Consider the following 12735-nt stretch of genomic DNA (forward strand, 5'->3'; position numbering starts at 1 on the left):
TCTTCCATTTATTTTTAATGACCGCATTATGGAAGTAGCAAACGACGCCAGCGGGCATCATGGAGCGAGTGGTTTCGAAGAAGCAATTATAGCTGTGAAAAAACATCAGCGCGCGGCCTTCTTCTGCCATGACCAGGCTATTCCGAGCCAGACATGGCTCCTCAATCTGCAGGACCCTCGTCAGGTAGTGCAAATGTAAGGGTCCTCATAAAACAGATGGAGGAATGGAAATGCCGAGCCATCTTCGGTTATAAATACCCCCTCGGCCATTAAATATATAAATAGTAGAGGAGTTTTTTTTTTTTTTCCTTGAGAGGTCAGTGTTTCCAAGGCAATCTGACATGGCTCCATTTCAACATTTCCCACTAGGCTCTCAGCAGCTTACAAGGCCACCAGAGCACGTTATTATGCAAATGATATTAATTGTACAGCAGGGTTTTTTTTCTTCTGGAAGGGCTTCAAAGCAGGTGCAATATGCACAGGTATAATCACTGCCTAAATATGCTGAGCATAAATGTGTTGGAATAAGTGCTACATATTAATATCGATACATAGCCATCAGCCACTGATGCTTTCAAATGACCTTCTTTAAACACTGACCATTCAGGAGAATATTGTATATGGGGTCAAAAAAGGGTAAAACAGGCTTTGAGTTTGTAAAACAATACTCACAGATGTAATGCAATTTATAAGTGCGTATGAACAACTACATACACGTACAATTCACATCCATGAATGTACTGGAATGCTCAAATTTAAAACTACAACAACAGTAATAATAATTTAAATTCACAAATGTGAAAAAAAAAATTTAATGTATATAAATAATTTGTAAATGTGTAGAAAAGATTTACATTTGTAAATCTAATGTTATGAATGTGTGAATCAGTACCTTATTCAAATGTCTTAAAATGGCAAACATTTTAAATTTTTCAAAGTGTTGGAAAAAATCCACATTTTCACCTTCTGTGCTGCTTGTGTGAATCTCTTTTTGCAGCTGTGGATTTTTGACCCTGTTTTGATGGCCAATAGGAAAGCTTTAGCTGGACCAATCAGATCGCGAGGTTTGTTTAACCAATCAGAACACTGATTTGTTGCAGTCACTCAACTTTGGCACACTTCCAGCAAGAGATACAAAGAAACATGAACTAGCATTGTTACTTATCTGACTCACTATTGTAATCTCTGTATCTCTGATAACGCTTATCCACCAATAAGGAACCAGAACGGTTTCAGTTTGCGAATAAAATTTGGAACTGTTCGGCGCGTTTCCACCGGCATAAACCGATTCGCGAACCAGTGAAGTTTGTTCCTAACTGGAACCAAAGAAGTGCTCAGAGGCTCAAACACAGCGTTATCACCCAGTGGAGCTGGACGGGGTCATTTACATCATTTCATATAAATAAATAATAGGAAATAAAACAGGAACACACCCATTTTTTGTGTGTTTCTGGTGCTGTTAGGCAGGATGCTATGCGTGTTGGTCAGAGTCACAGCTCTTGGTTACGTTTCTCCGCTATTCACAAGCTCAGCAGGACGGCTCTGAACTCTGCATTATTTACACAGTATTATATCTCACTTGGGTCTGACTCCACGGTAAACAAAGAATAAACAATGACCCTAACATGACTCGAACAGTTTATCTTTGGTGCTGGCGCTGTATTAAGCCAAAGCAATTCCTGGTTCCCCTCTAAATGTGTAGAAACGTGGGCCGGTTCACTGGAAAGAACCAAGGTTCAAAGAATCAGGAACAGAACCGGTTCAAGAACTAAAAATATTTTAATGGAAAAGCGCTATGGTTTTCTGGTAAAACAAACCTCGCGATCTGATTGGTCCAGCTAATGCTTTCCTATTGGTCCACCGTCAAAACAGGGTCAAAAATCCACACCTGCAAAAAGAGATTCACACAAGCAGCAGAGGTAATGTGTGGATTTTTTCCACCATTTTGAAAAACTCCCATTGTGACATTTGGAACCTCAAAATGTTTGCTCTGGCACATTTTAAGCCATTTGAGAGGTATTGATTCACACATTAACGACATTTGATTTACAAATGCAAATCTTTCTATACATTACAAATATATATTTTTTCCCATTTGGGAATTTAAATTATTATTGTTGTTGTTTTAAATTTGAGCATTCCAGTACATTCGTGTATGTAGCTGCTCAAACACAGTTATACATTTTTTTACATCCATGAATAATGTTTTACAAGCTCACAACATTTTTGACTGTTTTTTTGACTCCATAGCTGTAGCACTACAATTACAGACTGCAGTCCTGCTGGTGTTCTGCATACTTTTCAAAAAGCCCACTATCACCACTGCTCAGGACCACCCCACGTGGGCACTGTCCACTGACGAGCCACTGTCTCTGACTTTACGACAAGCGACAAGGTGGACCAACAAGGTAGGTGTGTCTGACAGGGTGGACGGTGACTGGACACAGATTTTAAATATTTCAGCAGCACTGCCGCATCTGATCCACTCGTACCAGCCCAACACACACTCCGAATGTTGCCCCACCTGCTCTGTGGTGGTCCTTAGCATTGAAAGGGGGGAAACAAAGAATGCAGAGTAATAGATGTAACCACAGTCTGTATCTGTAGACCTACAAAATGTACCTATAGGGTCACTGGTGCTAATCGAATGGACAATGACTAGAAAGAACAGGTTGGTTGTAATGTTATGGCCAGCCAGTGTGTATAAATATATCGCCAACACTTTCTATGTCTACTTTATAGATAGAAGCACTTAATGCATTCATAAAAGGTCATAAACATTATTATACATATTTAAAGCTAACCATGTTTGTTTTGCCTTAGGAAATTTGCATTTGTTAGGAAAATTAATTAAAATGTATTATTCATAAGTCATGATGCAAAATAAGTAGAAACTCCATTTATTGAAAACTCCCATTACAGCAGAAACGCTGGATGAGAAGGTTTCCCCTGGCAATGGGCACTTATTGGTTTCCTTTCCTGTGTTGAGCTCCAGGGACACTGAATTGTCTGCAGCTGGACTGACAAAACAGTGACTGAAAAGGTCTATTGGAGGTCCAGTAGGAGTAAGATGTCTCACTTGAATAACATCAAATTATAAGGGTATCCTTTTTTCCTACCAGTAGGCAACCTAGTACACCGCACTGTGGTGAATCATCTCTGCTGACCCCAATTGGAGTTACAGGTTCCCTGCACTCACTCATACATAACAATAAGCCACTATCCCCCATGCTGTTAGCACGGTTTGTTGTGAATGTGTGTGAGCAGCTGAATGGGTTTCCAGATGACACAACCAACCATTTGCAGGCGAATGGAGCTATTGTTCTGTCAATTAGCAGCACCAGAATGTAAAAGGAATAGCCCTCTATTCCCTGGATTTCTGTAGCCATTGACCTCTCCAGGCTCCGCCCCCTGACATGACCTTTGTGTGTTTGGACACACTTCACAATAACTTGCAAAAGTCTTATTCAGCTCAATGAGAAACTGTTAGCAACTATAGTCAATTTGGTGACATATTCAAGTTGGATAGTGTATATTAGATTGTGTGTGTATGTGTGTTGACTTACTAACTCGAGATAACATAAAAATAAATTGCAAATTGATAATTTGAGTATGACGTCCGAAATTTTCATCATCGGATTTATGTACATTTCATGGCATGGAAACATGCTGAGATTTGAGGGCAGTTGATGAATCAGCTTAATATAGTGCTCCATTAAATTAAGCACCAACTACTTAGCTTCATTAACATATTCTTTATATGATTCAAGAAGATGAATATACACCCTACAACAGTAGTTCTCGATCCTGGTCCTGGTGTGCCACTACTCTGCATGTTGTAGTTTTCTGCTTACTCAATCACACTCATCACATCAGGTGTGGCCCACCAGGACCAGGCATGGAAGCCACTGCCCTACACTACTATAGTCCCCTTCTGAGACAAAACTGTTGTCCAGTTCCTCACTGTGTTCAATGGGACTCTGCCAACATTCTGTAAAACTTGCCCAACTTCACAACAGTAGCCATGACAGAATTATTTTCATGGGTGTGGCCTTGACTGGTCAATGTATGGGCAGATATGCTGGGTAGAGTTTTGCTTGTGGTATGATCTACTTGAGCACTCCCAAATCAGAACCTGGTTCTAATAAACATTTCCTCACAGATGAACAATGTCGAGAGTTATTACATGGAAATAAAAGCACAGATACAAACACATACAAATCTCCCAAACAACTGGCAGCATCATGCTAAAACTAGCCCTGTATGGATAAAAGCTAACAGCTAGCAGATAACATCTAGATTTCTAGAGATTTTCAAGAAGGCCAATAGTCCTAGTGTTCTTACCTGTGGGGTATCGCTCAATGACTGGCAGGTCATCCACCTGCAGCGTGGCATTACCCCCACTCCTTGTGAACCTCACCACATGGTACTTCCCATCGTTCACAAACTTGGACTTCTCCTCGATGTTTATATCATCAGTTCCCACATTGAAGATAACAGCCACGTTGCCCTTTTCCTATAAACAAGAAACAGAATACCGGGATAAGTACAATTTCTTGTGTACCATCTATATGTACGCAGAATGTAAGAAAAGAGATAATTAAAGTACTCTGCTTTACAGCACTGTTGTTGTGATTCTTCCTCTAGTACAAAGCAGACAGTTTGAGCGGACTTAGTAAAACAGCACCACCAGTGGACAGGAGCTTATTTAGTGACTATTACATAACTCTGAGTCAAAACAAATCAAAAGGTACAAATTTTAAGGAAAAACCGACCAGTAGAATCCCTCCAAAATGAGATAATTTGACAGCAATTTTTTTTCTGTGTATTAAATGACAGTACACGTTTTGGAATGACTTCTCATGTTGTCTTTTACTCTGTCAACTATAAAACAAGAGGGACAAAACAAGAACAAGATATCTGCTCCTACTGTTTAAATCCATGGCAGTATACACAGCTACAGAAATAGAAGCCTTGATTAGACACAAAATAGACATCCACGCTGATCTAAACATGATTAGGAAGCAGATTTGGGCCATAATCTAATTCCTAGGGCTGTTACTAGAGCGGTATGTAATCAGACGCTCTCTTTCATTTCAGCGGCCATTACGGTCAGGCCCAAGCTCCGTCCAGCTCGACACAATCTCTAATTGTGTTTGTGAAATGGAGGGCTTGCTGTGGCCTGATTGAATTAGACTCTGCATGTGTGTGCGTGTTGACCTCTTGGCGATGCAGCTTAGCCTTGTTTTCTGGTCAATATAAAGAGAGTCATCAATGCTAATTGCCAAACTGAATCTGGGTGTTCTTTATACAACGGTACACAGGGTTAGGGTCCGATCAGGAGGGTTTTACTGTCAGTAATAAGACACTAACTGTCACAACAGTGTGTTTGGATCATGTTTGGTTTGGATGTTTGGATCTGACTTATTTGAATCCATCTTGTACTTCATGCAAGACTTTCTAACAAAATTACAGATATGATTGGAATTTGCACATGGCAAATATTTACAATGTATAATAACACCTTTAACTTTAAACGTTTCCAGTTAAATCCACATCAGCGTATAACACCACTTTCTCTATTGTCTAGGAGTGGAAAGCATTAAGTCATGTATCACCAAATGGTAAACCTTGCCATATGCTGAGAAATGGTACAATCTGGATCCATGGTAAATTGTAATCATTTAATTAGGATAAATAATTATATCAATGAAGCTTTTTATTTATTGATCCATTTCTTTCTGTTTGTTAATGATAGTAGTGGCAAGAGATCTCAGGCCGAGCTAATTCAGTTGATACAGCATTAGATTAACTCAATTGTGACTACCAGCCACTTCACTGAAGAAAGCAAATGGAACATGAGAGAAGACAGCAGGGCTGACTCCAAAATAATTTAATACTTAATACTTGGCATTAAACAAAAGCAGCAACGTGAAGCACCACTATGAGATGAAGCACAAATCCTGAAGTAAGAATGTGGACCTCAGTAAATGTACTAATTTTTTTAAATAACTTCAAAAATGAGTGTTTTCACTGGAAATGCCCTGATCACTACAATGTGAATATACAGACCACCCAATATATAAGACAACATCCACATGTCTACACATATATCTGTACTCTGCATCCTCTCTGCTGCTGGCCTGTTGTGTACTTTCACAGTGATATTTTGTACAGTATGTGTGGAGCTCTAGCTGCAGCCCTTCTGTCTGTTTCATTACGCTCTTGTTATTTGCGAGTTCAATCCCGGCAGACGTCTGTCACTCGTATTTCTCTCGCTCCCCTGTTTTGCACCGAATTGTACACAAGCTCTTTCTCTCCTCGAGCTGTTTTACCCCTCTGCCAGCGAGAGCGACCATCTGTGTTTTGAAATGTGCCCCGGAGCGCCGGCCTCGCTGCAAACCCATCGCTGTCACACGAGCTGGCACTGCAGCATCGGCTACGGATAAAACGCCTCGCTAAGAGAAGTTTTCTGAAGTAGGAAGAGCAGTTTCAAACATATACTGGGAAAATATGACACTGTTTTTTAAACCATTTCTATCTAAAATAAAGGCTTATTCAAATATATTCATTTAAAAAATTCTACTACATAAAACAGCAGTTATCACTTCTGGATATCTTAAAACTTCCACTGGGTCTGGTGCTTGCTTATAGTCCACAGCTGGAATGATTGTGTGTGTGTTTGGGAGGGGGGGGGGGGGGATGCATTAAAATAAATTATATTTGACATAAGCATGCAATCACAAAAATCCTGTTACCAAATTCCCATTATGCAAATAATTTTGCTTAAAGCTGTCTTTTCTTAGTCAGTTTATGCTAATTATATTATAACTTGCATTGTACAAAATTGCCAAAAGTATTCACTCACCCATCCATATAATTAAATTCAGGTTTTCAATTCACTTCCCCATGGCCACAGGTGTATACATCCAAGCACCTAGGCATGCAGACTGCTTTTACAAACATTTGTGAAAGAAAGGGTCACTCTCAGGAGCTCAGTGAATTTAAGAGTGGTACCATGATTGGATACCACTTGTACAACAAGTCTAGTCATAAAATTTCCTCGCTACTAAATATTCCACAGTCAACTCGCCGTGATATTATAACAAAGTGGAAGTGACTGGGAACAACAGCAACTCAGCCACAAAGTGTTAGGCCACATATAATGAGTGGGGTCATTTCTGTCCCTTTCTGTTCCAACATGACTGTGCAGCAGTGCACAAAGCAAGGTCCATAAAGCCACAATGAGCGGGTTTGGTGCACTTGACTAAGTGAATGATCTTGAATAAACTAAATTAACTTGACAAGCCTGCTAACTTGAGTCCTGACTTCAATCTGATAGAACACCTTTGGGGTGAATTAGAGTGGAGACTTCGATCCAGGCCTTCTTGTCCAGAAGAGGTGAAGCTGTTATAACTGCAAAGGCTGAGCCAACTTCATATTAAACCCTATTGATTAAGAATGGTATGACACTCAAGTTCATATGTGTGCGAAAGCGTATGAGCAAATACTTTTGGCAATATAGTGTATATCACTGGAAATCCCTGTGATGTCAACCAATCTTAATCACAAACCATTGGTCTGTGGACTGAAAAATATCAAGCTATCAACTCTTGAAAGATGGTAGCATTATTGTCATTACTGTTTCCAAGTGACAGAGCTTCAATTAGCTACTACAACACGGACCATCTCTGTTTACTGTAAGAGTATATGGCATGTCATTATCCATTCAGCAGTGCATTCATCTCCACCTCTTCCAACTGCTCATCCTGCCACATCTGGGCCACATCGGCCTGTTGTAGCTCTCCTGACATTGATTTAGTGAATCCACCGTGTGGAAACGTGGGTTTTAGTGACTCTAGCAGCAGTAGGAACGTTTCGAGCAGGATTTCATGTGTCATCTTGCAGATGCAGGGCTTTAAGTGTTTAAGTGGTGTAGTTTAGAAAGAGCTGACAGGATGAAAGCACGATTTGGAGGAGAGAAATAGAAAGGGTGGGGAGGGGTTGGCGGCAGTCCTCTCTAAGTCATCTAACCCAGGAGGAACAGAGCAGTTCATTGTGGAGAAGAAGCCACCAAAACACTCTTTGTATTAGTGGGACATGAGCAGAGAAAGCCTCAGTGTTTCCATCAGAGGACTGAGGCGGCAGCTGCCTCTCGTCACAGTCTGAATATTTATAGGCTTCTTCTGTTGCTGCTTGCACTTAAATGGCTACATACATTAAAGACCACGTGACATTTCATACTTTGGAAGAAATAACCAAACAGTTTGTCAACACTTACAAGTCTATAGTTAGTACTTCAGTGTAATTATGCAGTTGTGATCGTGTAATTACCAAGTTTTAGCGCAACAAGTATCTAGTGTTATAATTCAAACATACACTAAGGCTCACTAATCAGCATTTAAATTCCTATACCTGCATTTTGCAAGCTGTCTGCATGGATTTTTTCTAGGCACTGAAACACAGTAGCACTTAATATGAATGCTGTTACATAACATTGCCATGATCTTGTCATAAACATGTCATATATAATCAGGGGTGGCCATGACAAATAATATACAGCAATCTATGTTTTACAGCTAATTGTCACAACAAATGCCACCATGTCATGAGAATTCACAGTTGTTCATTCAATAAACAAACACTGGACCTTTTTACACCCTTATTAAGCCCTTTCCTCCAGTGTCTCATTACTTTGAATGAAATTTTGCCTTGGTTCCTTAAGAAGGCCTGGTCCAACCTAGCAACTATATTTATGAATGTACAAATGTGTATGAAGGTAGGAGAATGACTTGAGTCCAAGCAATTGCTGTCAAAGGCAAACAACACACACTTACTGAATTAACATGATCACTATGCCACATTAACACACATACCACCACACCACTGGAAGCCTTTTTCTTTATCTCTCTACTCACAGTCTCAGAGCTTGCAACCTCCCTCTCAAGGACTTGCTCACAGCAGGGGGCTTCAGTATAAAAAGAGTGGGCCTATGGGGCACCCAATCCCAAGGGCCGCCAAGCACCCTGCCAAATTTACTCATTTAGTACAGGCCCATTATTTTACAGAGCACAAGGGGGGTGAAAAAATAGAAAAAAAAGAGTTGAAACCAATTAGAGTGCCATTTTTAATAGCATCCTACAATGGACTTCTAATGCTCCCCCAAGACTCTGTAATAAATTCAGCACATTCAATCACAAATGTTCTTTGTAGAAGGAAAATGAGAGGGCTTTCTGTGTATCTATGAACCAAAGATCAAACAATAAAACTCTCATATTTCACAACCAGGTGCCTTTTCATCAGCACGTGAGACAAGCTTGTACCCAACACTTCACAGGGAAAACTAAACAACACAAATATTTTGAGCTTGTTGTGAACAACCGCAAAGTTGCCACCACAGTGAGAGTGTATTGTGAACACTTAGCCCACTGCAGAAGCTAATAAGGATTATTAGCTTCTGCAGTGGGCTAAGTGTTCACAATACACTCTCACTGTGGTGGCAACTTTCACTGTCACTGTAGTGAATCAATGGTAGGTTTGAGTAACTTTAATTCAGGAAGAGAATTAGAATTAGAACTATTTTATATTTAAAAGTGTTCATTTTTCCCCTGACACCTCCTACATGACCATGTGTCCCAAGAACACCTCAAACCCCTGAGCAGCATCTCTGTCTGGTAAGTGTGTGAGGAGCGGTCAGGAGACATAAGCTCCAGGGCTAAAGCTCTCTGCCCTCACAGCTGTATTATCACAGGTTAGTAATCCGCACTGCCTCCTGCTCTGGTGCCCTCTCTGTCCCTTCACTGCCCTCCATTTCACTCCTGATAACCAGGGCTACCTTCATCCCCCTGTTGCCATGACATGGCTTGGGAAATTTATATACACCTAAGTATCCCAGGTCTAGCAGTGGGCCAAGAGTTCTTAGCCTTCATCAAGAAGAAATAAGGTTTAATTAGCTGATGGAGTGGATGCAGAAGTGTCCAGCTCTAATGTGGGCAAAATATGCTGATGGAAGCTGGGGAAAGATAGCAGAAGAGGGGGAGAGAAAGGGAGGGGCTGATTACTTCCACTATAACCCCTCCCCACCCTCTTAAGGTACCTCGAGCATGAGGCATAGCCTCAAATGTCACTTGAAGCTGAAAAGGTTTGGCAATATTGAAGGCTCTTCATCTTCAATACATTCCTACACTGTAAAAAAATGTCAGTATTTTAACAATTATTATTTATTATTTATTTTAATTTACATCATTTTTATTAATTTAAATCACATTTGCTGTGTTTTAGTAAATTGTTAAATCAACATAAAAAAATATGGAAGTTGACATTGAAAATAACATTCATTTCTGATTTCACTGGAAAGCAATTTGTATATTGGCTTTGGACTATAAGCATTCCATTGAATGAGCTGGTGGATTTTGTGTGTGTGTGTGTGTGTGTGTGTGTGTGTCAGAAATAAATCACATTGTGGGGACTTGTCTTCTAAATCATTACATTTTAAGGTGAAGGGCTTGACTGATGAGACGATTAATGAGGTCATGTACTGATGTTGAATGATTAGTTCTTAACTGCAATGATATTCCATCCAAAGGGGTTTGATGGTGATCCATCACTCCAGAGAATCCTGCTCCACTGCTACACAGCCCCAGCCCGAGGGGCGGCTTTATACACCTCCATCAGACACTTAGTATTGGGCTTAATGCCTTTCGGCTTACGTGCTGCTCCAGACACTTTCCAATAGCATTTGCTTAAAGTAGATGTGAATTGTCCAGATAGATTTGGACAAATGATACATGTAAGATGTCATGACTCTTTCTGTTCCGCCAGACATCAGAAATCTATAAACCACACTTAGCTCACATGTTAAATCCTGTGGCTGGGGGAGCTGCTCTACATAATCTATGTTATGACTGGAGCTGTGGAATTACTGCAGGCCACATGTGTACTGAGACGTGAAGTTATAGAGCACTCTTATGAAAAGACAGTGCACCATTAGCCCGAGGAAAGAGTCCATGGAGTAGCCAAGTAGAAATCGGAGGCAGAAATCGGAGCAAACACTTTCTTCTGCATCTCTCCCTTGACTGGATGGCGCTCATTAGGCGAATAAAGTGAACAGGAAAAGGAGCAAACCGCTGGGCCTGTCAACATCGCCGCCACACTTTTCATACGCCACGTCCATGAAGCGCTTTGAATATTGATTCACTCATAATCCTTCTTCAGGGTCAAATATGACGCCCAGCCAAACACGCAGAGAAAAAGCCTCTCATTATGCTCTCTTTGAACTGCTTTATTTCACCATTTGCTGCTGTGAGGAAGCAAAGAAGTCAAGTGGGAAAAAAAGTACAGGAGGGGGGACTGCTGCACAGCTTCAGCTTATATAAAGCATTATACATCTGTAATTACTTTCTTGTTACACATTAAAGTATGGTCCAACATATGCGTAAATGTTAACTTTAAAAAATAATTACTGCTGATGCATTCAGAGTTACAGGTGACTTGGCTCCAATTCATATGTGTAATAACAGTGTAGTTGCACATTAACAATGCATGCATAAAAATTTAACTACTGCTGATGCATTCATTGTTGAAGATGATTTTGTTCCACTTCATACTGTGAATTAAACTTGTTTAATTACACAGTAATAAAGCAAAGTAGTTACTAATGACATTCTTATATTAAATGTTATGGAAATACATCAGGGAATCTTCATAACATATTTTCTCATGTCATTAATGATATATTAAATAGTAGCACAAGCACCCTGCTATAAATAACTACATGTAAAGAAGCATATCCATGTGCACATGTGGTATAAGCAATCAGAACGTACATATTTATTAACCTGTTACAACGCTTGCTGGAAAAACAGCAGTTTATTATCATTTAATTACATTATAAAAAATTGTATTACTAAAGTGTAATTACACTAGAAAATAAAAAACCTAAGGTGCTCGTTTTAAATGAAAATAATGGAATGAAGGCCGACATGTGCATTGTGCATTGTGGTTAACATATAACTACATAGACACATACTAGAAAATGGGGCTGGAGGTCTTTGGTTTGTGCCTGTAGATTTCCTCCCAAAGCCAACTGCACAAGGTACTTGCCTCATTTTCCATTTGTGTGTCATGCGTGCTGACAAGCACTGTACACCTGTCATATTCCATATTTCACAATTATGGCAGCAAGGCAATATGGTGTGTCACCCTTGGTCCACGTCAAGAGGAAGGGGGCTTTGTTTGAGTCCCCGTTTCTTTTCCTCAGCCATGGCAGCATTCCCTTTCATCTGATGGAAGCAAAAAAAGGCTTTTATTTCTCCTCTTAACCTGTGCAATGAGCTCTACAGGATCTAGCCTTAGATTCCCTGCAAGCGCAGGAGTATTGTGGCATGCTGTAGCCATGTGTTTTTGTGCTGACCCGGCGCTGTTCCAATCCCACCAAGATCTGCTTTGCGCCGCGCCTGTGGGGTGGACTCTATCAGCTGACCTGGACTGGAGGCTTTCAGAACCGCAGCAGTTCTGAGATTACAGTGAAAACCTCACTACAATGGTATACAGACCATGTCCACTTGGCTAAGATTGAGACAAGCCATGAGGGGACACTGGTCACTCCCTGAAGAATGTTTCACGTCTAACCCTATTCAGCTGTGGATGAAGACAAATAATTGCCCAGTGGCGTTGCTAGTATGGCCACTGAGTGGACAGCACTTTTTTTAAATGTAATGTTTCCCACTGGTTTTT

General features: G+C 40.4%; 1 protein-coding gene across 1 annotated transcript in view; it reads right to left on the reverse strand.

Moving 5' to 3' along the window:
• The window catches only part of LOC136674798 (neurexin-1a-like), a 353645-nt gene that overhangs the window by 79032 nt on the left and 261878 nt on the right, over nt 1-12735 (reverse strand). Inside the window, 1 exon segment of the mRNA XM_066651019.1 lies at nt 4345-4516. Coding sequence (XP_066507116.1) covers nt 4345-4516 — 172 coding nt within the window.

This window comes from Hoplias malabaricus, chromosome 2 (genome assembly GCF_029633855.1).
Source record: "Hoplias malabaricus isolate fHopMal1 chromosome 2, fHopMal1.hap1, whole genome shotgun sequence".
Classification (NCBI taxonomy): domain Eukaryota; kingdom Metazoa; phylum Chordata; class Actinopteri; order Characiformes; family Erythrinidae; genus Hoplias; species Hoplias malabaricus.